Raw genomic sequence first — 26058 nt, forward strand, 5'->3', positions numbered from 1 at the left:
CGTCGTCTCCTCGGCATCTCGGGCTCCGGGACCAGATCATTCTGCACTTCGTTAAACGAGCAGCGCGGTCTTTCCTTCCCTTTTTTTTTTTCCTTTTTTTTTTTCTTTTTTAAGAGACAGAGTGTCCAAAACCGGTTCAGCCTGCTCAGCCCAATGATTTCTTGCGTGGACGCTCTATTTTTAATATTTTTTATTATTATTTTTGGACGGGGAAGGATTGAGTAGAAGAAATCCTTCAGTGAAGGGAACCGAGTGCTTTGCTCCCCGTTGAGGAGAAGACCCGATCCCAGCTGCAGGCAGAGGACCGTGGTTCGTGTAGGTCTTTCGGTCTCGGTTTCGAAGCGCTAGATATTGAAGGGTCAGAGCAGAACTGCCTTCTCCCGAGCGGCTTGCCTGTCGTGGTCGTGGCTCAGAGATCGCCTCCCCCCTCCTCGCACCATTTCTGTTGGTGGCGTTTTTGTTTGGTTGGTTTGGCTTTTTTTCCCTCCCCTTTTCCCCCTTTTTTTCTCCCCTTTTTAAGTTTTTTTTTTTTTTTACTATTATTATTTTTAGTTGATTTGATTTGGGTGAATTCCCTCCCTCCCTTCCTTAAACGAAAATACTAACTCTGAAGCCGAAATCCATGCCCCCTGCAATTCGGAAGAATCGGGTCTAATATGCCAGTGTCATCTTCGCCTTGCAGTAGTCGCGATGAAGGAAAAATCCAAGAACGCGGCAAAGACTAGACGGGAAAAAGAAAATGGAGAATTCTACGAACTGGCCAAACTCCTGCCCCTGCCCTCGGCCATCACCTCCCAGCTGGACAAGGCGTCCATCATCCGTCTCACCACCAGCTACCTGAAAATGCGAGCCGTCTTCCCCGAAGGTAACCACGGCGGGGCTCCCCGGCGGCGCCGTCCGCCTCCCGCCCGGCCCGCACCGGAGGGACGGGGCAGCGCTGCGGCCCGAGAAGGGGCGGGGGGGGGGGGGGGACACGACACGGACGGGGGACCACGTACCCCGAGACGAGCCCGCATCGCCTCTACGTCCTGGGAGGAAGGGGGGTGTTTGCAGGGGCCCCAGCCCCGGGTGGCAAAGGAGGGGCGAGCGAGGGGAAAGCCGCCGGGGGCGGGAAGGAGCCCGCTTGCCTGGGAAGAGGGGGCAAGGAAGCCAAGGCTTGCCGCGGGGGTGGCGGGCGGAGGGCGGGCTGCGAGCAGCAGCGCCGGTCCTGCGAGGCCTAAACGCGACAGCAGCTCGCCGCGGCGGCGCGTAGGGGGACGAGCCCCCCGGGACCCGCGCCCGGGGGTGCGGGCTGTGCGGGGACCCCGGCCGGCGGCTGCCCCGGGCCGGCGGCGGAGCGGGGGCGGGCAGCCCGGCCGGCGGCGGAGCGGGGAGGCAGAGCCGTCCGGTTAATCCCCCCCTCTTCACCCCTCCACCCCCCCTCCTTTGCTGCCGGTTCAGCTCCCTCTGTTCGGGGGCACCGCCCCGAGGAGAGCGGGCTCCGCTCTTCGCCGCCGTGCGCGGCGTCTGCGGCCCCGGGATGCAGCCGGCCCGGCCCCCGGGGGAGGCCCCTCGGCTCGGCGCTCCTGCCGGTGCCCAGGCACGGCCTGGGGGAAAAAAAAAAAAATACTGTGGGTGTTATTATTATTTCGTTTTGGTTGGAGTTTTCTAGAGGTAGGGGAGCAGGCTGGGAAATACGGCGCGGCGGCTTCGCAGCGAGGCCCTGCGCCTTCTCCTGGGGCCGGGAAGGGGGGGGGGGGCAGTCTGAGCCCAGCCCCCCCCCCCGAGCAGGGCCGGGACCCCGCTGCCCCCCGGCCGGGGCCGTGCGGGGCCGGGGCCGTGCGGGGCGGTGAGCGTCGGTGGCTCCTGCAGCTCGTCCCGGAGACACGCAGCACCGAGGCCTGACACCGCGCTCTCCTTCCCCCGGGCTTTGATCAAAAACACCCCCCCGGCCACCCTCGCACCGACACCCCGAGCGCCGAAAAGGCGCACGGATGGGGCCGCTTTGGGCGAGGGGAGGCAGCCGGCCGGCACCCACGGGGAGCCCTGGGCCGGCCTTTCCGTGCCGCCGCTGAGCTGATGGGAGGCGTGAAATGAAACGCTGGTTCGTGTCTGCGGGTGGCTAAATAAAGCCCAGCTCCCCCCTTTGTCATTTGTTTGTGCCTCTCCGGACGAGGCGGGCTGAAGGAATTAGCAAATTCCGGAGTGGAAGGTCTGCTCTCCATCGCGGTTTCTAAGGAGCTTTATTAAAAGCCTGCAAATTAAAAAAAAAAAAAAAAAGGGGGGGGGGGGGAGGGCGGGGAAACAAACCCACTCCCAAACCGAGAAAAGCTTACCGTTATAGCCATCTAATTCAGTAATTTCGAGAGTAAATACTAGCAGTGCCACGGAAAGCCAGGGCTCCTTTAGCGTGCGCTCCCGAAGTTAGCGCAGCAAGGGGAAGCGAGGCGCTGCTCCGCTGCAATTTCCAGCCGTTACCCCCCATCGGGAAAATTCCCGGTGAGGAATAGCGCGTCGTAATTTCGGGGGGCCGCTCGCCGGCCCTTGCTGGGGAACATGCCCGCGAATGGCTTTGGTTTAGGAGGGAAGAAAAGTGGCACGTTTCGAGATGCTGCTGAATGTGTCCCTGCTTTTGCAGCCCTACTGATCCTCAAGAGCAACAAGACGACCCTGAGAGCAGGTTTATACCCACAGCCCGGGTGTGTTTTAAGTGTCGGTCTTCCTTAAACAGGCCGGGCGTGCGCTTCCGCACACTCTGCTTATTAAGAGCAACGTTTAAATGCATACGGCGAATTCCTGATCTTTCATCGTCTTAAGTACGGATGGAAATACGTTTAAAACCAGAGCTTTGCATCCAGGGACGGACAGGCCGGGGGAATAACAACCTCCGGTCCCCGGGACGTGCGTTTAGTGCCTGGGAGGGTGGAGGGCAGAGCGGGGACCCCAGAGAGGCGGCGGCGGGCAGTGCCCGCTCCCCCGCAGGGTTCAGTAGGGCGTTTGGTGCCCGGGGCGGGGGGGTGCACGACGGCACACGGTCCCGCATCGCCCCTCTCTTCCTTTCCCCTCGGGATTTGTGTGTGGGAGGAGGGGAGGGGGTCCGCCCCCGCCCCAGTTACCCGGCTGGTGGTTTCCAGTTAGCTTGACTGGGAGGGGAGGGGGGGAAGCCCAACAGGCCGAGAAGGCTGCCCGGCACGGCATCTTAAATTCTGTGGGCAGCAAGACCTGGGAAAAGCGCCCCTTGGAGCGTCTTGGACCCGACGGGTCGGGGGGCACCCACGTCCGAGGTCCTGGGGCTTGAAATAGAGGTGGGCACCTAACAGGCCCCCTCACCACCCGCCGGCCTCTGCTCCCGGGGCGGTGGGAGCCGCGCTCCCCCGGGAGTCGCCCCCCGAAGGCTCAAGGGAGTTTCCACCTCCCAGCCCACGGTGGCTGCGGGGGCCAGGCCTGCGACTCCTCCAGCATGCATGCTAGGCCCGGGGGAGCTGCAGCCAGCGTGATCAGAAATGCTGTCCAGCCATAAAACCGGCTTCCAGCTCTGTCTAGACTGGAGGGGGAGAGAGAGAGAGAGGGCTGTGTTTTTTAAAAAAACTCCGGTGGATGGCTTCCCCCACCCGCTTTATTTCCAGAGCGAGCTGACACACAGTTCAGGCAAAGTTTGAGACCCTCACCGCGGTGTCTGGTCCCAGCGCTTCGACAGGGCTTATAAGGGGGTTCAGACAGGTCTCCCCCTGCCCACCGCGGCCAGGGCTTTCCTGAAGATGCACATTTTGGACCGAACTCACAGATCCCCCCGCAGAGGCGCCCAATCAGTCTCAAAGAACTGAGAGTGAAAGGGGATTTATATTCCAGCTCCTTTCTCCCCTCAAAGTGCAAGCCCTGGAAGGCACAATTTCGCGCTCCGGTTTCACAGATTTTGCAGTGCGGTTTCGCTCTGACCTTCAGATTCATGAATTAAAGTCCAGGAGACAGCAACCTACAGCCTCCCCCGCGCTCCCGCTCTGTAAGATCGTCTTTTCTTGCATTTTGATTTTTTGCCAAGGCATTTATTACTGTAGAACAAAAATACACCACGGGACTTCTTCTGTCTTGACTGTCAGTATTTATTTTTTTATTATTATTCTAAAAACGAGCAAATGAAAGAAAGAGATGCGAGAAGAAATTGCGTTTGAAAACCGCGATTCTCTGCCCGCCGGTTATGGCAGCCTGGTTGAATTGTGACCTTCCCTCTCCCCCATCCCCGACGCAGTTTCCAAAACTGATGACAAAACTGCGCATTTATGGATGTTTAAACCGGATGGGAAGGAGCCAATTCATAACTGACCCAAAAGATAATGTGCGTTGTACAAAATAATCTGAATAAAATGACTCAGCCGTAGATTTTAGACCTGTTCCTTATTCCCAGACGCGGACAACAGAAATGACTAGGAGCGTACAGAGTTTTCGGTCCCTATTTAAACCCGGCCGTGAATGTATATTTTAAGAAAATCAAGGCGAATTGCAGCTATTTCATCTAATTTTCATACGCACTCGGAAGAGGTTCATTAGCGAATTAAATAAATAAATAAAGCCCGAGCCGGCGGCGTGAGTAATCCCTCTGCGAAACCGTGCCTCTATTGTAATAACCGCTAATAGTGGCATTAAAGGTCTTACTAAAACAAAAGTGCCCTCAGGGCTTCCCTGGAGCCGTTCCCCGGCGGCGGGGACGGGCGGCGGCGGCGGGGGTCGCTCCGGCGGGGCGGGAGGAGTGCGGGGGTCACTGCCGTGGGAGCTGTGGCTCTGCCCGCCACCTCGCTGCCTGTCGTGCGCCCGCTTTCGGGCCTGTTGGCGTCATCTGGTGCTCCTGGCTCGCCGGGTTTGCGTTTGTCCGGCTGTCCTGGAGGCCGCTTTTGTTGTCTTTTTTTTTTTTTTTTTTTTTCCTCGGGGACCTGGCCTTTTTCTTTTTTTCCTTTTTCTTTTTCTGTTCTTTTCTTTTCTTTCTTTCGTTCTTTCTGTCTTTCTTTTTTTTTTTTAACTAAAATCTTGATCTTTACGTCCGTCGCTCACGTCGCCCAGCCCTCGGCCGCCTTTCCAGCCGGTGACGCCGAAGCCGGCCGAGAGGAAGCGGGCGGGCCGGTCCATCCCCGCCGAAGTGAAGCTAAGGCAGCCCTGCTCCTTCCCAAAGCGACCCCGCCGTGAGAGCCTCCCGCCCCGAGCAGAGGTTACCCCCGCCGGGACCGGGGGCTCCCCGTCGGCTCCAAATCCGCCCCGGCCCCTCGGACCCGCCGGCCAAGCGCTGCGATCCCCTTGCGCCGTCGGGGCTGAGATTCCCTCGCCCCTCGCTGCGGACGGGGCTTAGGGCAAGGTGCCAGCTCTGCCCCTCGCCCAGAGCCCCGCAGCCTCACGGGCTGACAGGCCATCCCCTCCCCAGCCCACCCCGTGCCTCGCCCAAACGAGGGAACCAAAACCGGAGGGAGGGCAGGGGCCGCCTCCGCCCCGTCCCCGGCGGGTGCCGGGGCTGGCAGCTCGCCGCCCCCCCGGTAATTTCCCCTCCGCTCTCCCGGCCGAGGGAGGCACAACCGCGCTGGGGAAAAAAAAAAAACAAAACAGGAGAGGCGGCGCTGAAAACCCCGGCGCTTGCAGTTGACCCGGGCTCCTTGCGGAGGATGGCTATTGAATACCGGGGGGGGGACACCGTGCGCTCCGGGGGAGCCGGGGAACAATGCAGCAGACACAAAGGAAATGCTCCGAGTTACAGGGCAATCCGATACTTCACGTAACACGTCGCTAAGTAATTCTTTTAGCAGAATCCCGAGCAGAAAAGCTACCGAGATTTCAAACGTGCGTGTGTACGAATTTGTGTATTTGGAGAGCGAAGGTGGGAGGGGTTCCCAAATATTTCTAGATCTTATTACAGTTTAACTCACCCCCACCTCCCTGGAAACCGAGAAATGATACAAAGTGAATGTTGAGGTACTTTGAAAAACGGCCAGAGGTGTCAAAAGACGGTGGGGGCAGGATCGTGCCCGGGTTTGCCGAAGGGAGGGGGCCGCGTTCGTATGAGAACCCCCACGTAAAAACCAAAGCGGTGAAACAGCACGTACTTCGGGGGGACCTGTGCAAAACCCCTTTTCTGTCCCCGGGACGCCGTTGCCGGAGCCCAACCTGCGCCCGGTGCCCGGGGAGGGCTTGGCGGGCACAGCTGCCCGGTATTCCCCCCTTAGCGTTGCCTGCCGGGCGCCCACCCCGCCGTGCCCTCCCAGCACGGCCCCGGTCCCGGTGGGTTACGGACACCGGTAAAGGGAGAGCTAACAAGGAGAGAGGCTCCTCTCGTCCGTGTTTGCCGACGGCGGGATGCCGGGAAAGGAGGTTGCGCCCGGGGCCGGCCAGTCCCCGTCTGCCCGCTGAGCCCGGCTCCGGCTCTCCGGGCTTCACCCCCCGGCAGCGGCCGGAGCCGCCCCAAAGCGCCGGCCGTAGGCCACCTCCGACCCCCTAGCACGGCAGAGGGGCTGCGCTCGGGGGACGGGCCACCCCCGCCGCTGCCCCCAGCCTTCGCGGGAGGGATGCGCCGGCTGCTCGCCCCCTCGCTCGCCGGGAAATGGCTCTGCGGGCCAGCGCCGCAGGTAGCCCCTGCTGCACCGCGGCCTTTCTGCGCGTTTCCTTCGAAAAGAGCGGGCCGGCAAGGCGGCAGCGGCGGCCGGGGGGCCGGCAGCCTTCCCCGCCGGGGAGCCCTCCCCGGCCGCGGCCAGCCCGGCAAACTCCCACCGCCTTTAAGGGGCGCAGGGAAGGCTGGCTGTGCATCGGCAGCAGTTTTGGCCCCGCTCCAGTCCAGTGAGTGAAAATGCGCCTTATTCGCCGGCCGGGCAGAGGCAGCTCGTCTGAGTCTATTGCATCCATATGTTTACGGGAGGTACGGTGCGCGTTTGCAAATCTCTCGGAAGACTAGTTAATGGGCGTTAGTGCTTTATCTGAAGGCAAGGTTTTGTTCGTTTCGTTTCCACCTTTAAAGCGATCTGCTGGTGGATTAAATGATAAAATCATCGGCTTTAAAATAAGCTTAGACGAATGCCAGGCTGATCCACCAAACGCGTTTACGTTTGATGCGAGTTCGCGATTGCAACTCCAATTTACAGTTTCAAAGGGAACAAATCTGCGGAAGTGACCTTTTTTTTTTTTTTTTTTTTAGTCCGGGTTAGGGAAGAACCTTAAAAATAGTGGAGATTTTGGGGATGCCGTGAAACCGTACCTGGCCAGCCGTGATGGATAGGACGGAGCAGATTGCCACGCACGGGTGCGGCAGAGACACTCTTCGTTCTTGAAGAGCTTCTTCGTGAGAGGCTCAAAGAGTAAATCTGCTTCGTCCTTCGGAAAGCGAGGGCTCGTTTCAGGACAGTTTTTACACCGCTAGGCGTAACCCCCTTTGTAGGCTTACAATCCCGTGTTTCGAGATTTGCAATTAGTAAATCGAAATAAGGGCAAGCCGCGCAGCAGCAGGACTGACTCTCTCGGTTGCATTTGTTACCGCCTCGGGAAGGGTACTGAGGGATGTCTCTGCGATCCTCAAACTTTCCGCCCCAGGGGAAGCAGCGTTTCAGCAGAAAGAACGTTTGGCGTGTCCCTGGAAGTTTAGGAGCCTTCTCCAAATCGCGAATTGGGAAACGGCCGTAGAAAAGTGCGACTTTTCGTTTGGTTCTTCAAAGCCCATTTCCCAAACGCGTGGCCAAACACTTCTCTCGGAGAAGGGACGGTGTCCTTTCCCCTAGCCACAAGAAAGCGCAGCCGCCCACCGTGCGCTTCTGCGGCGCGGCTTGGAGAGAGCCGCCGGGGCAGCCGGAGCGACGGACACGGGGCAGGCAGACAGACGCCTCCTCTTGGGACTGACCTTGGGTGCTGCTACCGCCTTGCGACGGCGGAAAGGAGGCGCCGGGGCCGGCCGAGGTCCCCGGGGTGCCCTGCCCGGCGCTGGGAGCCGCAGGCTCCTTCGTGCCTGCCCGGCGGGAGCGGGGCGTGGGGCTCGGCTCGGCTGACACCCGCGCAGCGGGAGGAGAAGAAACTCGGGGGGAAGCAGAGCGGGCAGCCGCGCTTCGCCACGCGTCCTCTCCGCCGCGGCCCCCTTCCTCCCGTGGGAGATCCTGTGCACCCCAAGGGAGGCCCCAAGAGCGGGCAGAAAGGCTCCCATCGTTCCTGGACCAGGGCTACCCGCGGACGCTCGGCCAAAGGGTGCGCGGAGCAGGGAGGGCTTCAGGCGGGACGTTTAGAAACACGCTCCAAAGCCGGAGTTTAGGGCAGGGCTTTCCGCCTGGGTGTCAACTTCTTCTCCCCCCCCGTAAGGGAGCCCAGCGGGGCTCCCGCTGCAGCGGCCTTTGCCCCTGCGCGCTTGTGGCGGGAGGTTTCTTTGAGGGCACCTGGGCGGTGAGGGGGCAGCGGGGGAAAACGCGGCGCTCGGTTTCAGGGCTGCACCGCAGTTTGCAGCCACAGGGCACCCATCGCTCGGCACCCATCGCAGGCCAGTGCGCCCAGGCGAAACGCGGCAGACGGGACCCCCGCTGCCCCCGGCCGCAGCGAGCCCGGGGCCTTGTGAAGTCCGCGTCGCCGCGCCCCGGCCGCCGGCCCCGCCGGGCTGGCAGCAGCGAGCGTCCCCGCCTCCCGCCCGCCGCCGGCCCTTCCGCAGCGCCTCTCGGCTGCGAGGGAAGCACGGGCAGGAAGACGCTCAGGGCTCCGTGGCCTCTCGGAAGCGGTGCTGTAGCCCCGAGGGTTTAAGCCTTCTTTTCTCTCCTTTCTCTCCAAAAAGGAGGCATTCAATGGATGCGGTCCCGTGTCATGTCGTGTCCCCCCGCAACCTGTGCGCCCTTGCGGGCAATGGCACGCCGCAGAGCCTGCCGTCAGGTGCCGATAGGAGTCTCCAGCTCTTCGGCTGGCACGGGCAGTTGGTCTCAGCTCCACCGGGGGGCTGGTGCAAGCCTTCTTGGCATGGAGGAAACGAAAAACAAACCAACCATCCAACCCCAGATCACCCCCGCCCCAAGCCCCCCCCCCCGCCCCAGCTCCATCAATAACCTTTCGCTGTCACCAAGGCAGCGGCGGGCGCACCGGCTCCCCCCAGCCCGCCGGGCAGCGCTGGGGCGGAGCGGCGGGACCGGGTCGGGCCTGTCGGGTCCGCGGGGCCGGAGCAAGGCCGGGGCCGGGCTGGGCGGGGGGCGGGAAGGGGGCGAAGCCGTGCAATCGCGCCGGTAAATTGCTCGGTGCCGTCCGTGCGCAGGTGAAGAGGCCGTCGGGGCCGTCTCTCCCCCGAGCGAGCTCCGGCCCTCTTTAACCTCCTCAGCCCCCTCCCCAGCCGGGACCCGCCTTGGCCAGCGTGGCGGTCGTCGGCACCGGCAGCCCCGCAAAAGCCGCGCTCCCCGCCCAGCCCGCCGGCCGGCGGCGCAGGGCAGCGGGCGGGGGGGGCCGCGGCGGGCCGGGTGTCAGGGCCCGTTCTGCCGCACCTCCCGCGGGGAGCACGCGTGGCCGCGGCAGTGATTGAAGACAGGCGAGCGTCTCGCAGCTCCGTGTGCCTTCCGTGGGGGAACACACACACACACCCACCCACCCCCACACACCCGCTGGGCGCCAAGCGCCCCGGGCTGCGCTGGCAAGGCTGCGGGCAGGCCGGCAGCTCCGCGCCTGCCTCTGCGGCGGGCTCGTCCCTCGGGTCCGCAGTGCGTGGCCGCTCTTCCCCCATCCCGGCCGCGGGGGAAGGGGGGACGGACAGGGTGCTGCTGGCGGGACGGTGCCGGCATGGTGGGCCAGGGGAGGCGGCTCCCCGGGGGGCAGGCGGCTCCCCGGGGGCGGCCGGGCGGGCCCCTCTCCGGGAGGGCGAAAGTGCCTCCGCGGGGGTGCCCTCGCCGGGAGCTCCAGAAAAAGAGCAATTCCCTTCCCACCCGTGCGTCTAGAAGGGACTGGGCCTTTCCCACCTGCCGAGCCCCCACGGCGCGGCCTGGCCCGCTCCCCGCGGGCGAAGGGGGCAAAGCGGGCGGGTGGCGGGCAGCGCGGGTCCCGCCGGGGAGGCAGGGCGGGCCGGGCTCCGCTTCCCGCTCTAACCAGCTCCTTGGTTCCCTTGCAGGTCTGGGCGACGCCTGGGACAGCCGAGCAGGATAGGGCCCTTGGATAACGTGGCCAAGGAGCTCGGATCCCATTTGCTTCAGGTAGCGGACGCCTTCCTCCTCCCGTACGCGCCGCGCACCGGCAGGCTGGCGTTGCGGTGTGAGCAACCTCCCGCCTCTCCTCCTCCTCCTCCTCTCCCCCGCACCGCCAGAGGAGCCTGGGTGAAGCCCTTCCTCTTACTCCCGAGCCTCACACCGGCCGGGAAGGGAGAAAAACCGAGACACCGACCCCTTCAAAATTTTGGGTTTTTTTGTTTGTTTTCGCCTTTGATATTAACAGGAGTAACAGCTTACCACGGCACTAATGGGCTCTGCGTGCACGCAAAGCGCCTGCCAGCCGTAAAAGCCATCACCAGACGCCCCGGAGCTGCCGGGGATGTCCCGCAGGCGGCCGCCGGCGAGCGGCGACGGGGAGCACCTTTAGGGCTGGAGGGGTGCCGGGCGCCGGGGGCCGTCGTTCCCCGCCGGTGACTCGGGGAGGGGAAACCTGTGAGGGAGAGCGCAGGGCTCCCAGGCGGGGGGTGAACATCTGGGTTAGATCTGCCGTGGACGTTAGCACCTGAAAATACCGTTGTTCGCCATCCCGTTGATCCGCTCTGGAATTCCTCTGAATTCCCCCCCGCGCAGGGGAGTTTAGGAAGTCGTAGCTGGAGCGTGTGTGCCAGCCGGAGGGGGGAAAAAAAAAAAAAAAAATTAGGTTTAGCTCCTTTTTTTTAATATGTGAACTTAATACAGCAAGGGTTTTTCTCCCCCGATTTTAAAGACCTAGTAAACCGTAATCGTTTAACGGCCGTTTTTTATTGTGGGAGGTTAATTCCTGGTCACAGAGCTGGAGCTGTTTTAGCTCTTCACTCTGCTGGGGATCAAAACCTCAACAGAAGGTCTGTTCGGGGGCTGTGGCCGCTTCCCCCCCCCCCCCCCCCCCCCCCCCGCCGAGTGGCCAGGCGGGCTCGCCCACCTTTGTCCCCGCTCGCCTCTGGCGTTACGGGGCGACACCCCCTACCACCCCCCCACCCCACCCCCCCCGCGCGCCCGCCTCGCGCCCCGGCCGTTGGCTCCCCCCGCGCGCCCGCCTCGCGCCCCGGCCGTTGGCTCCCCCCGCGCCGGCCTCGCGCCCCGGCCGTTGCCCGCCCCCGCCCCGCGGCCGTAGGGCCGCGCGCAGCCCCCTCAGGCAGGTCGGCCGCTCCCCACGGGGCTCCAGGAAGCCGCCTACGCCGCGGGAGGTAACGAGGCGGCAGGGTGGGCTCGCTGGGAAGGCGGTGCGAGGTCGCCCGGCGCTGGAGATGGCCGTGCACGCTCGCTGTACACAAGTGTAGATTTCTGTAAATCAACGGCTGCTGCAGCCCTGCAAAATCTTGCCCCCTCTCCTGAAGCGAAAAGAGAGCGCGCTTTCGGCAGAGTGAAGCGTGCCTTACCGACCGCATAGAGTAAATGGAAATCGGTAAAGTTCAAAATGATCTGGAGGTATTTCTAGCCTTGAAAATTCTGGTTGAAGTAGCTGATGTCCTGTCAGCTGTTTCAGAATCACTGGTCCACCTAGAAAAATCCATATCTAGTTATATCGTAAAAATAGTTTGTTGTTACAGTTGCTCCTCCTCCCTGTTAGCTATTCCGCATTTTTTCTGGCATTAAATAAACTTAAGTAACATTATATGCTAATCACCTCTAATACTCATTTTACAGTTCAGTTATTTCTGAATTATGAATGCTTAACATTTTAATAAACCCACATTTACCGTAAACTTTTTTTAAGGGTTCTTAGACCAAAACCTTACATGTGACGTTTCAGCTCCAATACACTTTTCTGTACAGCAAAGTGGGAGACTTACTGCACCATATAATGCAGTAATGGAAGCATTGACACGGTTTTAGTTATGATACTGGGCAGAGCAATTGCAAGATGGCAGTGTTTAAAAGCAAAGTAATGGCTAAGGATGCAATAATTTATTTCCCATTTTAATACTTCTACAAAATTTAATTTATGTTCCAAAAAAGAAAAAAAGTAAAGGCAAAGAGTAAGAGTAATCTGTTTCAATTACATGCTGTAGAATCGTTAGTAGGCCAGAGAATAATTTGGAATATTTTCTTATTGGGGCAGCATGAAGCATACAGGATTTTTATTGCTTCTCTCATGGTTCAGTAACTTCAAAGATGAATTAAAATAAGGGGTTGTTTTATCTGTGTACTGTAAAAACTTTTTTTCTGTTCCACGTGTATTTTCCAATGATGTTCACATGTATGTGTTGATCAAGGTTTCCTAAACTGGTTAGAGAGAATGGATAGGTTTTGATGAAGAATATCAGATACTTTTGAAAAAATGCCTCAAATTGGGCACTGAAGAACCACAGTACTCCCAAACCGATGTATGTCCAAATCATGACTATTTTTGGCTAAACTGTACCATTTGCATTGTATTATTTTTTTCTTATATGAATGACATATGACTAAATTAAACTTTAGTTTTTACTCACACAAGTAATATGTACTTGTCAATATCCTGTCAATAAGAATTTGTAGCATTGGACCTCAAGTTTGCATTACGTATTACCATTAGTCGAGATTCACAAACTGTAGGGATACAGCTTAATGAGCATAAATATCTCTCTTCAAGTGTGATAAAGTTTTGAATGCTGATTTATTTTACTTTCTTTTCCTAAGTTTGCATAGTTACGTAGCAGACAGCCCTCTGTTCAGAAAGGCGTTATTAAAAATACATTCAAAGAAATTTAAAGCATTGCTTACGGTATTGTTAAATATATTGCAAATAGCAGTAAGCTCTGTCTGCCAATTATAGCATAAAAAATGGCTTGCGTAGTACTAGACTTTCCCCTAAGTACCACATAGCTCAGGATTTGTACTAAGTACTAAAATAACCAGAATCAACAGGAGAATGTTAACTTAAAGTGAAGCAGTAAAGCTAGCATCTGTAGGGGGAATGAATTGGATTTCACAATGTGTGCGTGTGTCATAGAGTTTGTAGGAACAGCATTGGATAAAGGTTTCTGTTCCTTAAATTTTGCTGCTATTTGCTGCTGTTGAAGTTGGAGAGTAATCTTCCTCCAAAAGTCTTCAACTTTTTTTTCACTGTAAATGGTTTAAACAGAGTGCTTGCTTTTTACCCTACATATTTCTCTTTTTCAGACTTTGGATGGCTTTGTTTTCGTGGTAGCATCAGACGGCAAAATAATGTACATCTCGGAAACAGCATCTGTACATCTTGGCTTATCTCAGGTATGAGTGATTTATTCTATCTGTTAAATACGGGTACTGGATTTGGAACCTAACACTAGTATCTTGCCATTTACGTAATCATTGTTTTTTAGGGGTGTTTGAAGCTTTGACTTTGTTCTCTGACAAATGGCCTTACTTAAATATTCAAGTTTCCTTCACTTACAACCACATCATGACTGTCTTTATATCTTTTCTTGTTCATTGTATTTTACTCCTCATTACCTTTAAGAAGGGTAATAAATAATATGATATTGCAAATTGCAGATATATACAGAGCTTGAAACCTAAACCTATTGCCTGTGTGGTAACGCTATACGTCTGAAATAAAGTTTAGAATTCAAGACTATATGTTTTAGATTGTGTAAGATATTGAGACTTGCTATGAAATAGAGAGGAAATCTGATGTGGAACATGAGTTTTATGGTAAATGTGCTTTAGGAAAAAAAGAAAAGGGGGGCAGATTTATGAGTGTTCACATGGAATTCAGGGTAGTTTTTCCTGAGTTTTTCCAGCTCAGTGGTCTTTTCAGTAAAGCGTTTTATATGGTTGTGATAGAACTCATAAAACTCAGTTTACTACTGTTCTGCAGAAGAAGTATAAGGGGTTTTTTATTGTTTTTTTTCTTAGAAGGACATTTCTGATTTTTCTGCCTTGTTGGGACAGGCACAAGGGCAAATAGCCTGAATGTATTGCAGAGTGCAAGCTTCCATACCTTTGTGTGTAACTGTATTACACAGATTCATTGGTAGCACCTGACCTAAAGCTTGCCGAAGTCCAGTAGAAAAACTCCTAATTAAATTTCACTGGGCCCTGGATGAGGCTTGCAAGAAACTGAACTGTTTCTTCAGAACCAGTTGCTGTTCAAACACTTCTCAGAGTTAAATAAAGACTTAATAGCAGAGGGAAGAAAAATGAGGAGATGAAGGTGAGAGAGCACAGGATGTTCTGAAAATGTCTGGGGAATACGCCCTGTGGCTGTTCCAATAAACAGAGAAGGGGCTGAGTTGTGGAGACTATCTGTGTACTTTAATTTTGGTAGTAACTAATATTTTTGATTGGAAAACTGTGAAGATCTTTGGATGTGTGTTTATAATAGTGATATTAGAATTAGTAGCTATGAGAAAAAACAGAACTCTGAATAGCTAGAAAAAGTATATAATCTCGTAAACACTGCTTCTAAATCCGAAAGCAACTACAGTCCCTGTTTTTGTAATCTCTTTTAGAAAAAGTAATTTTGAGAATCCATATTCTGTGTGGATACTTTTTTTCTGCCAATTTTTAAAAATGTGCCCAGGAAACATTCTTCGTTCAAGCAGTTTGTTCAATTGAGTCTGTTAGAGTACAGTATTAGTTGTTTCTTATCATTTAATGCACATTCAAATTTCTTTAAGTATCGCTTTGTTTTAGAATAAACTTTCCTAGAGAATGGCCATATTTTCTTCTCTGAATCAACAGCATTATTAAAAGTTTTTCTCGCCCTGACTTTTGAAAAGATCCAACATGCTGCTGACTGCTTAAATAGATTCATTTAGTCAGTACAATTATTCCAAAGCACTGAGTGTTCCCATCTGTCCTTGCTGAAGTAGAGTCTCATTGTCCTGTGCTGCTTGCTGTTTGATAAGTGCTAACCAATCTTCCAGGTTTTGTCCAGAAATTGTTTCTTTCTTTTTGAGGAATATCAAGTTATCAGATCTTGTAGGTCTCAGTATTATCCAGTCATCTGGTGAAATTAAAGAACTACAGGATCAGTAGGGCACTGAATGGACTTGGCCACATTGAAGGAGAGGGGACGGAAAGCGTCATACAGGCTTTAGTCATATTTAGCCCTCATGCCCTCACAACCCTCTGCACAGACTGAATTCCATGTGCATTGCACATGTAAACATCTATAAACAGTGCAAGAGGTGCTGAGGAAAACTAGAGGATTTGTTCATATTGCTCATTGAAGACAGTTTAATAAGCCAGATCACAAATATTTTACTTTAGCAGAGATTCGTAAATGAATGGGGCTGTATCTTTAAACTCCCCAGAAAGCTACAGATCAGAGAGGACAGAGGGATGTGAAATTTAAGGGCATGTTTTAGACTCTCAAAACGCTAAGTGCTGCAGAAGTTTCACAGCGCACAGTTTTTTATTTATAAATACAAAACCCCAGCTAAACAAGGCAGTGATTTTTCCCCCCCTCTTTGCTCATACTGTTTTATCATCTAATCTGTTCTTGCTATTCGTCAATGTTCTATTTTTGAGGCGGCAATTTTGCTTTAAGTAGTACTGGTGTTAATACTAGGCTACTTCTACGTACCAGGATATTAATACATTAACTCTAGGATATTCCTGTAAGCTTCTCAGGGCTCTAAATGAGTTCTTGTTCCTACTTCTCTGGAAATCACTGGGAGTTTTGCCACTGACATCAAGAATGAGATTGGTCTGTAGAAGCAAATTCTGCAAGTCTCCCTCACCAAGTCATAATCCCACACTATATTTTCAACAAGTGCTCTTATAGAGCTCCAGCCAATACAAGCTGAGACCAGAGTGATGATGATTGTAGAAAATCTCTTAGAGTGTGCATAGAAAGGCCTTTTTATTAAATAATTTGACAATTAACTAGTCCACACATCAATTTCCAGTTAAAGTGCAATTTGTTTAAAAATATATATTTAAACTAAATAAAAAGTCCATTTAAAAATATTTTGCAGGATATTCTTGGAGACCTACTACAGCAGCTTTTATCTTCTAGCTGATCTTGAATTTAAGTTCAGCAGAAAGAAATCAGAGCTTCTGAATAACCCTTCACTGGGTAGTGCAGTTAAGCTAGTTTGAAATTAAAAAACAACGTTAAGGATTGTTTTTCAGCACTACTTCACTCACTTCTGTCCGCAGCATCAGAGAATCAGAAACAACATTTCTGAAAAGGCTACGTCTTAATTTGTGGACCTATCACTTAATTTGTGACTTTGGATTTTGATCTGCCTTTGCTCTCAACTGTAACAGTAAATACTGTAAATACTGATGGGTAGGACCCCCTCCTCCACCTAATTTCAACTGGCCTCAGACCAGTGTTGAACTGACTTGTACTAGCTGAGAGAAACAATTTGCCTCTTTTTTTGGTGGATAACAAATAGGTTCAAATTCCCCAAATCCTCTTATGAAACAATGGTGAAAGGTTTTTTTGTTTGTGTTTTGATTTTTTTTTTTTTTTTAATTTTGAAAGTCTGGAGCTTATTCCAGCCATTTTCTGGGTGCATGAGGGAGCCAAGCTTATCTTTGACTTTTGATAAGTCTTGAAATATTTAACCACAAACATCTGAACTTTTCCAAGAGTTTATTTTACTTTCATCAAATAAGTATATGAAAGGCAAAATATGCAATATTTGCTCTAGAATCCATCTACTTAGTCCTCTGTGTTTATTATGAATTGTTTCTTGGCAGGAAAAAAATGTGCAGCTGAGATACACATAAAAAAACCTCTTAGTAGGAAATGGCGATATTTGGTAGTAAGCAGGTATTTACAGATATTAAAAAGCTGCATCAAGGAAGCTGGTTTAATAAGCCTGAGGCATGGGGTTTTAGAAGGTTTATGAATTGAACCATATAATTTATTTTTTTAAGTTTTCAGTGTTTCATTGTAGGCTTTAAAAGAGCATGCATGCACTATGTGTAGCAGGAGACTGTGGTCAGTTTCAAAATTATGTATACATATTTTGGTTATTTGACTCTTAAATAGCCCCCATCTCTTTGCTGACGGCTTTATGTTTCCACTTGCATTTTTACAGTCAATTTTGGTTTCAGTGTTGTATGTTCACCTCCCGCTGATTTTGCTGGGGTTGCAAATGCAAACATCAGAGTAGAACGTGTATATGTTATGTGTGTAACGAGAAAAACTAGTCATTAGTTTGACAAAGCACTTTAGTTTTGAATTTTAGAAATAAGCCCTGGGATACAAATTACAGTTTGGATAAAACTGTGACCTTGGGTCCAGTCCTGTGGATCCTGTGAACAAACATGTCTTTCTCTGAGTAGTCCTTTCGAAATAGGTAGGGACTTTTGGAAAAGTAAGAGATTCCTATGAGTTATACTTTGTAAGAAAGTAGATGCATGTTTATGTGGTTATGTTTATACTTGGTAACAGCAGAGATGCAACAAGATCTTTTGGATTACTACAGTCAATGTTGCTAGTCAGGTTGGTTGGTGTTGTTTTTGTAAGAAAGTCTTTATATTGAAGGGAGAGATTGTTTGCACATAGCCACCCATGAATGATTTTTTTTTTTTTTTTTTTGGAAGCTGTATTCTGTGATACAATTGTTTTAATTTCAAGGGCAAAACATACTCTTCTGTAAAATCACTCTTAGCCTAAGATAAAATAATAAGAACAGGGTCATAAGTGATACTCCTTTTGGTTTGAATACTGACCACAGCTCTGCATTTTTGCAATTATGAGTTTTTTTCATGTTCTGGTTTACTAAGCATATAGGTCAATGAAATACCCATCACCATAAGAATGATTAGATGTTTTTAAAATGGGTTTTATGTGTCTGTAGGTGATTATGATATTTACAGAGATAGTTATGGACATTTACAATATGTTTTTCCCCACGTAATTAAAAACAAACAGAAGCATTGAGAAGCATGACTCGCAGTGAGATTGTATATTCTCCTTCCTCCCCCCACCACTAGAGCTTGAATATGGGGTGTTACTATAACAGGTCCCCACCTGTTACAATCCTGAAAAGGAACAGCCAGTGCTTTTGAAAGAGAACTTCTAGAGAAAATTTTATCAATCAAGCAATGTAGATAACTTCCTTTCCTTTTTCCTTTCCTTTCCTTTTTCCTTTCCCCTTTCCTTTCCCCTTTCCTTTCCCCTCTCCTCTCCTCTCCTCTCCTCTCCTCTCCTCTCCTCTCCTCTCCTCTCCTCTCCTCTCCTCTCCTCTCCTCTCCCCTCCTCTCCTCCCTGCCTCTTGTCCTTTCTCTTTTCCTTTCTTGTCTTCTTCTCTTTATCTCTCTTTCTTCACCTTTCTCTCTTCACCTGCGTCTCTTTCTTTTTTCCTCTCTCCATGTCTCCTTTCTTTTTTTCTCTTTCCTTCTCTCTTTTTTTCCTTATTCAGTGAAATTTTATTCTGGTTAGAACATCAAATCAGTGTTGGTGTTTTTGTTTTTGCAGGGAGGGGTTGTTGGAAAGAAGCAGTCCCCACTGCTAGATGGCTAGAAAAAAAGTTATTTTGCATAGTCTTGGGAAGAGACATTCCATGAATAATGCAGAAAATGGAATGATGAGAAACATTTTCGGAAAAAGATTGCTTTGTGGGGTAGACAACTTCATTTATTCCAAAGAAAAGGCAACTCACACATCTTAGCAAATCAGTAGGATTGGCTCAGAATAATAGGTTAAATTACTTCACCTCTCAGCTGTCTCTGATCTTAGGGGCCCAAGGCACATCAGGCCACACTGAACAATTGGGCAGCCTGACACTAATTTAAAACACAGGCTCAAAGTATTGGTTCACTCCTTAAATCAATTACTGCATCTATCTGGAGACTTTTGTTGGTGAGTTTTATACGTGGCAGACAGAGTTAGCAAAAGGGACATATGGTGCACGCCATTCATTTTTTTGTGCAACAGTTATTATGGGTACAACAGTGGGAAAGACAGAAATACATTCTTGTGCGAGCAAAGTTCAAGTGAGAAGAGGGAATACACAGATATTTAAGATAGTCCTAGTCTTTACTCTGCATATTTACTTAAAGCAGTGAAGGTTCAAACCACTGCCCATGAAAATCTAAGGAAGTCTGCCTTTTGAATTCACTGGCTACTGTTCTGAGCCCTTCACACTACTGTGGATTGAATGTGGTGGATTGTATTTGAAAAGGCACAAAGGAATTGTGGAAGTCTAGTGGTTTGGCTCTGAAGGCTCAGCTGCCAGCTGAATGCAGGTGATAGTTTCTGAGAACCTGTAGAAACATTATTTTTTTGGATATCTGTCTTCTTGAGAGACATTAATACAGTTCACAGAGATTTTATCCCATTTTGTGGCTATCTAACATTTCTACAGCTGCTCTAGTTTGTCACTTCATTTGCCAGCTCTTTCTAATAGCAGCTCTTCTGTATCCGGATCATCACCAGAAATTCCCACAAAAGCGTCTATAATATTAGCTACTGCTGAAGAAGGAATTAATTCAGTTTAATGGGTATAACTTGGAACATGGTTTTGATACAGTCAACTTATATTTTAAAAATGGTGTGCAGTTACCCAGATGCAGTGTGTGCAGGTTACTTAAGAGCACTTTTGGGATAGGAAAAAGAATAGTCAGCTGCATTTCTTCATGTGTTACATGTTTCTTCACAGGTGGAGCTTACTGGTAATAGCATTTATGAGTATATACATCCTTCTGATCATGATGAGATGACAGCTGTTCTTACTGCTCACCAGCCTCTTCATCCTCACCTCTTACAAGGTACTTGTATGATCTGTGATCAAACTAACATTGAAAAACTAAAAAAAGTAACAACCCTAGACTAAAATGTGACAAATTCATATTTATCCAATATGAAGCTATGTACACGAATGGAGGCGCATGAACTTGAAACTGTGACCCAGGATTTTGGTTTGTTGTAGTAAAGGGAATAAGGTATCCTAGGTTAAACAATGCTTTTCATGCATTGGAGTCCATGCAGTTCTAAACAGGTTTTTGGATTTTGCCCAGTGGCCATTTCATCTCTTTTATTGTGTCATCACTGCTGAGGTTGCAGGAATGTTGCAATGGTCTAGCTGTGCACAGCTGCAGCTATGTGGTCTTAGTGGAAAAAAAAAGAATAATACATTAGGCAATTGGAAATAGGAGGACACTTTTAATGTTTTAAAAACAACTGTCCAGTTTTAAGCTTGGACAAAAAGCCAGATCTAATACCCTCCACTGTAGGAAGAGCAAAAATTGGTTTTGTAAATGACCTACATTTAGAAGCTTTCATTACAAAAGTGATCTCCCCAGGAAAATAATGTCCTCTTGCCTTGATACTGGATCAGTGATTCACCAAGCCTCTCCACACATCCTGTTCAAGTGCTGCAGATGATTCACCCACGCGTACCCATACAGCATGATGCTAAGCTGGATGGAGTGTCAGGGAAGCCAGCAGAACTCTTATTATGTGAACGCCTGGATCAGACTGTCCACCCTGGCTGTGCTCACCCACCATGCATAAATGTTAACATAACCCGTTGTGTATTAAGTTGTGACTTCAGTGTTGTAACTACTATAAAACTAACAAAGGTATGCTCATCTTTGCACTGTCTTCTTCAGTAGCTTTTGTTTCCTCGGGGCAATTCTTTGAACTTTAAAATATCAGAAATAATCTGGCTCCATCATATGGAAGCTCCATAACATGCTTTCACATATAATTCATAATTGCTTAATCAGTTGGAGCTCACATCCTGCCAGTTTTTACTGGCCTTCTTAAGGCACAGCTCCTAAAACCTTGAGGAGCTTTGGGTTCACACTACAATTCTGTTTAGGATCAGGCATTTTTTTTGCAGTTCTGGTGACTGTGCATTTTCTGTACTTGGCGATCTCACCACAGTTCTGACTGCTGTGATTCCATCAGTGCAGAATCATGTACCCTGTGCCTGCAGAGAAGTTTAATGTTCCTGGAAGCATATGTAGTGCTCTGAGTCATGTAAATGGAAGAATTATCTTAGCTTCTGTCCTGGTTTCATCTAGGATAGAGTTAATTTTCTTCCTAGTAGCAGGCATAGTGCTGTGTTTTGGATTTAATAGGAGAAGAATGTTGATAACACGCTAATGTTTTTAGTTGTTGCTGAGTACTGCTTATGCTAGTCAAGGACTTTTCAGCTTCCCATGCTCTGCCAGGTGCACAAGAAACTGGGAGGGGGCACAGCCAGAATAGTTGATCCAAACTGACCAAAGGGCTATTCCATACCATATGATGTCATGCTCAGTATAGAAACTGGGGGGGGTTGGCCGGGGAGCAGCGATCGCTGCTCGGGAACTGTCTGAGTATCGTTCGGCGGGTGGTGAGCAATTGCATTGTGCATCACTTGCTTTGTATATTATTATTGTTATTATCATTATTATATTATTATCATTACTATTTTACTTTACTTCAATTATTAAACTGTTCTTATCTCAACCCAGGAGTGTTTCTCACTCTTACTCCTCCGATTCTCTCCCCCATCCCATCGGGGTGGGGGGAGTGAGCGAGCGGCTGCGTGGTGCTTAGTTGCTGGCTGGGGCTAAACCATGACAGCTGCCTTCTCTCTTCTTCATCCCCAAACAGGTTGTGTTGTGTACCCCTTGGTGTGTTGAAAAACAAACTTATTTTTCTTGGACTCTTCTGATTCTAGTTCTTACTTGACTATTTCATAGTTTGCTCATTCCTCTGTAAGGGATTTTTTGTTTTTAAATGTTGACATTTTTTAAATAACAGCATTTTTTTTCCTTTTTCCTACCTTACTGATAAGCAGAGGGGATACCTCTGGTATAAATCAATGACTTCTCATGCAGTTGCGGTATCCAGAATTGGTAGTAAGAGATTTTTATACCCACTGTGTTGACAATGGCAATAGCCTCCTGTTTTTGTTACAATATAGTTTTTTAAAATTTGTTAGTTGGAGATTTTTTACAAATTTAAAGTCATGGGCAACTGACTGGAATTAATTTCTATGTCAAATGCAAATAAGCCCGCAGCTCTTCCTGTTCTCTGTTTAGTATCATGACTGGTTTACAAGAAGCAGTGAGACAGCACACTAGTACCGCAGTTCCAGAGGTTTTATTTTTGTTCAGAACTAGGTACTGCATGTTTCTTGCTAACATTTGGATGTCTCTGGATGCTTATCTTGCCTCTTAGCATTTGTTTTCTGAAACGATCAGGTGTCTCTCATTTTAGCTACTTATTGTCAAATTCTTGATTTCCTTAACAAATTCTCCTCACCACACGTGAAGTGTAATTCTGTTCTTGTTGTGTTTGAAAAGACTTTACACACAATTGAAACTGTTAATTTTAGTTTACTTGCAACTGTTTCAGTCTGAAATTTTGCTAATGGTATAATTAGCCCCAGGTATATGCCTCATTCTCTGTAGCTTTCTTTACCTCATTCTACATAGATGCTGTTTGTTACTAGCATCAAGCACTGGTTTCTCAATAGTGCAAAGGTAAAGGAAAATTTACCTTGAAATGTGATTCATTTACGTATGTTTTGGGGTTTTTTGTGTAAAATTTTGTATAGCAGAGGAAATTGATAAAAGCCTCAAAACAACAGCATCTTGTTTGGATTCCTAGACTTGGAGAAGATAAATAAAGGAGTTAAGTTGTGTTCTGGTTTGTGTAGGGATGATTTCATGCAAATCTTACTTCTGCATGTCTCTTCCGCATACAATGCATGGAGCAGGTGTATTAGAATATCCAGAATCCATAGGTAAATCTTTTTAAAATTAACAGAGTGATCAAATATTTATTTATATTTGTATTCCCTATGCCAGTAGTTCCCTTTTCTGCAGTATACACATTTTATACATATATATCTTGAGGTATAACCTGAAACTACCTGGCCTACAGAAATCAAAGCAGGTTTCCTGTTTTAATTCAGTGAAGCCCTGAAGCCTATTTAAGAAATGACAGGAATGAAGCAACTTCTGTCTGTATCAGTAGATATTCTGAATTTTTAAATAAGACATGGAATTCTACAAATAACTTAGGGCAGAGGGAAGTTGAGTGAAAGTTTTTATTTTCTAATAAAGGAAAACAGACTTCTCAAAGAGCACTTTTTGTCATTTCAGTTTGATTTTATCTCTTTCATCTTTTAAAACACATCTGAATCATCAAGTCAGTGGGTCAAATAAAAACTTTCCTTTTATAACTTTATTACATTATAGATCTCTCCAATCTGTGGTATTACTCAGGAGTAAAATCAATATTGCACTGCAGACACAGACATTCATAACACAAATTTACAGCTTGGCTCATGTAACTTTACTGGCTTAAGATGTGTTCTTCAGCTAATTCTCAGATACGTATATACACTTTCAGTTCAGTTGCTATTTCAGTGGTTGTAGCTGGATAAGATCTGTTACGACAGAAATAAAATCACAAATGTGAACATGCATATCGACACTTTGTGGTATTCTGTTACTGGTATTGAATAACCCAGAGTACAGATTATTTCTGACCTCCAGGTTTACAGTGTTTGTAGGTTTTGATGCTATCCCTTTATTTATTTCTTAATTTGCTTTTAATCTTCATCATTTTCCTTCATTATTCTCTTCAAACCTTCCCTTGCATTTCCAGTGCTTCGTCAGTTCCGTAGAAGCTTTTCTGAAAGACCAAACAACATGAGAAAGGTAGAAGCCTTGCAGCTGTTGAGCTCGAGAAATTGTCTTTGCATGAGTTTTATTTCTCAGGGAAAGGCAAATTATTGCTCACTGCATAAAATCGGACTTAGTGTGGATTTCTTTATATAATGCTCACTGTCACATGAGTTTTCTTCAGGTATCTCAGCCTGGTGCTCAAAAAATGATATATCAGTTTAAAAGGCACAAGCCTTCTTAAATTATAACTTTTAAATTTTTTCTAAGTTTGCCCTGGACTTCCTAATGCTTCAGGTACAACAAAACACATCTTCAAACTTAGAGGGTAAATACTTTGTTTTTTTGAAAGACAGTGACAATTCCTGAATAATCACATCCTTCCAGAAGCTGGGACTTCATAACAGTATTAAATGTAACAAAACTTACATGGGAAAGTGGATGTTGGTGAAATAGCTGTTGTGTCATCACTCTTTAGATAAATCCAATGTGTCGCTACAGCAAGTTATGGCAAGGAAAGCTTTTGGGGCAAGAAACTGGAAGGCAGCAACTCTGAGAAGCATTTAAAGGTCATAAAAGACAAACAGCTCAGTGGGAGCTCCTGTTGTGAAGTTGTGGCAAAAAAAGGGGCAGTGAAAAATCCTTGTGCCTGTGAGCAGGGGAATAGTGAACAGGAATAGCAAGGATGAATAATTGTATTCTTTATACAGTATTAGTGAGATGGACACTGGATTTTTCTGTATAAGTCTGTTGTCCACTTTAAAAAAAAAAGGCAAATTGGAGAATGTACAGAGGAGAGCCACAAAAATAATTGAAGGACTGCAAAGGGTTATAATGAGAGATGGAAGAACACCATCTGTTTGGTTTATCAAAAAGAAGATTGGGAGGTGACTTGATTACTGAGTGCGCATACTTCCAAGGAAAGAAAATACTGGGAACTAAAGGACTGTTTTTGAAGAAAAAAACATATCAAGGACCAATGTCTGTGAACTGAAGCCGCAAAGGCCCAAATTAGAATAATGCATACATTTATAACTAGGAGTTTGATTAACCACAGGAACAAAATACTGAGGGAAGCAGTGGTTTCTTCCTCTTTTGATGTCTTCAGATCAAGACTGTATGCCTTTATAGAAGATATGCTTTAGGCACACAGAAGTTACTGAGCTCAGCACAGGAGTAACTGACCAAAGTTTAATGAACTGCAATGTACAGGTTACACCTATGATCTAATGCTTCTTTCTGGCCTTTAAAGTCTACAAACTATGACTCAATGAAAGCTATAAGCCCCATGATCTGTAGAGGCTTTGGAGAATTTCAGCTTTAACTTACAAAGTCGTTAAGCTGCCTTTTTACTTGCATGACGGGCATTGAAAATGTAAAGCCGTATGTACTGATCCCTTGCTATGAAAGAAGCCAACAGCTGGACTCTCTTTCTGAGGGTAGCTGGGGTGGGGAAAAAGGGTAATCTCTCTCACATACACATTAAAGGTAGGGTATGCCTCAGCAAATCACCTCACATGAGTCTTCAGGCCAACTTTGCACCAGTTGTAACAAAATGAATCCATTATATTCAACTGGGATGCGTTAGCAGAAAAAGAAAAAAAAAGAGAAAAAAAGAGAATAATTTGATATGTTTTCCAAATGGTGTGTACTGGCTGTGCTCAGATCTCAGAGGACCTCACTGTCCCTTCATGCCTTTCCTAATATTGCTTAATGTATTTCTGGTCTGCAGCATCTTAAGTGTGTTCTGGCTTAGTTTTGTACGAAGCCTTACACCTCAGTTTTGCACTCCCTATACCACCTGTATCTGTTGCATAGGCTGATATCAAGATTCTTGGGCCTCTATCCTAAGATATGCAACACAACTAACAGGAATGTGGCAATTGTTTCATGGCATAGGGCTGAGAAACTGATTTCTTATGATGTAGAGAAGTGGCTTTGGTGCATGCTGTCTTTCCCTGAGCACTTACAGATCTGAAAGCTTTTCTTTTCTGTTTCTTCAAGTAGTGGAAGTAACAAACTGCGTCCACTGGGTGATATTCTCCTTATGGAGCCAAAGGTAGTCATCTAGCAGGGTGGTTGGGCTCCAAAATGTGGGGATAATGAGGTAACAGTAGTTTATGCATCTTGGAAGACTGCAAGGTTATGTTTATGACTGACTGTAGAGACTCAGTGCATGCTGCATATCTTCCCTGCTTAGTGCAGGAGACCTAGTAGGTTATGGTTGTGGTGCCATGCAAAATTCTGCCTAGCCAACAATAGCTCCAGAACTTCATGGAGGCATGTGAGGAGTTTGCCCCTTTCCTCACATACAGCATAAAACTAAATGTCTGTCAGGCTAGTAAGTCTAAGCTACTACAGCTCAGCAGTAAAGCATTTTGGTACTAGCGTGGTAGGGAGGTACAATGCTGGCAGAGGCTTG

At 48.7% G+C, this 26058-nt stretch overlaps 1 protein-coding gene across 1 annotated transcript in view; it reads left to right on the forward strand.

The window, feature by feature from the left end:
* Nucleotides 1–690: 690 nt before the first annotated feature.
* Nucleotides 691–26058, forward strand: part of SIM2 (SIM bHLH transcription factor 2) — a 59681-nt gene continuing 34313 nt past the window's right edge. The window contains 5 exon segments of the mRNA XM_075710862.1: nt 691–865; nt 10055–10069; nt 10072–10136; nt 13236–13325; nt 19667–19775. Coding sequence (XP_075566977.1) covers nt 691–865; nt 10055–10069; nt 10072–10136; nt 13236–13325; nt 19667–19775 — 454 coding nt within the window.

The sequence above is a fragment of the Pelecanus crispus genome, chromosome 1 (assembly GCF_030463565.1).
Source record: "Pelecanus crispus isolate bPelCri1 chromosome 1, bPelCri1.pri, whole genome shotgun sequence".
In the NCBI taxonomy this organism is placed as follows: Eukaryota; Metazoa; Chordata; class Aves; order Pelecaniformes; family Pelecanidae; genus Pelecanus; species Pelecanus crispus.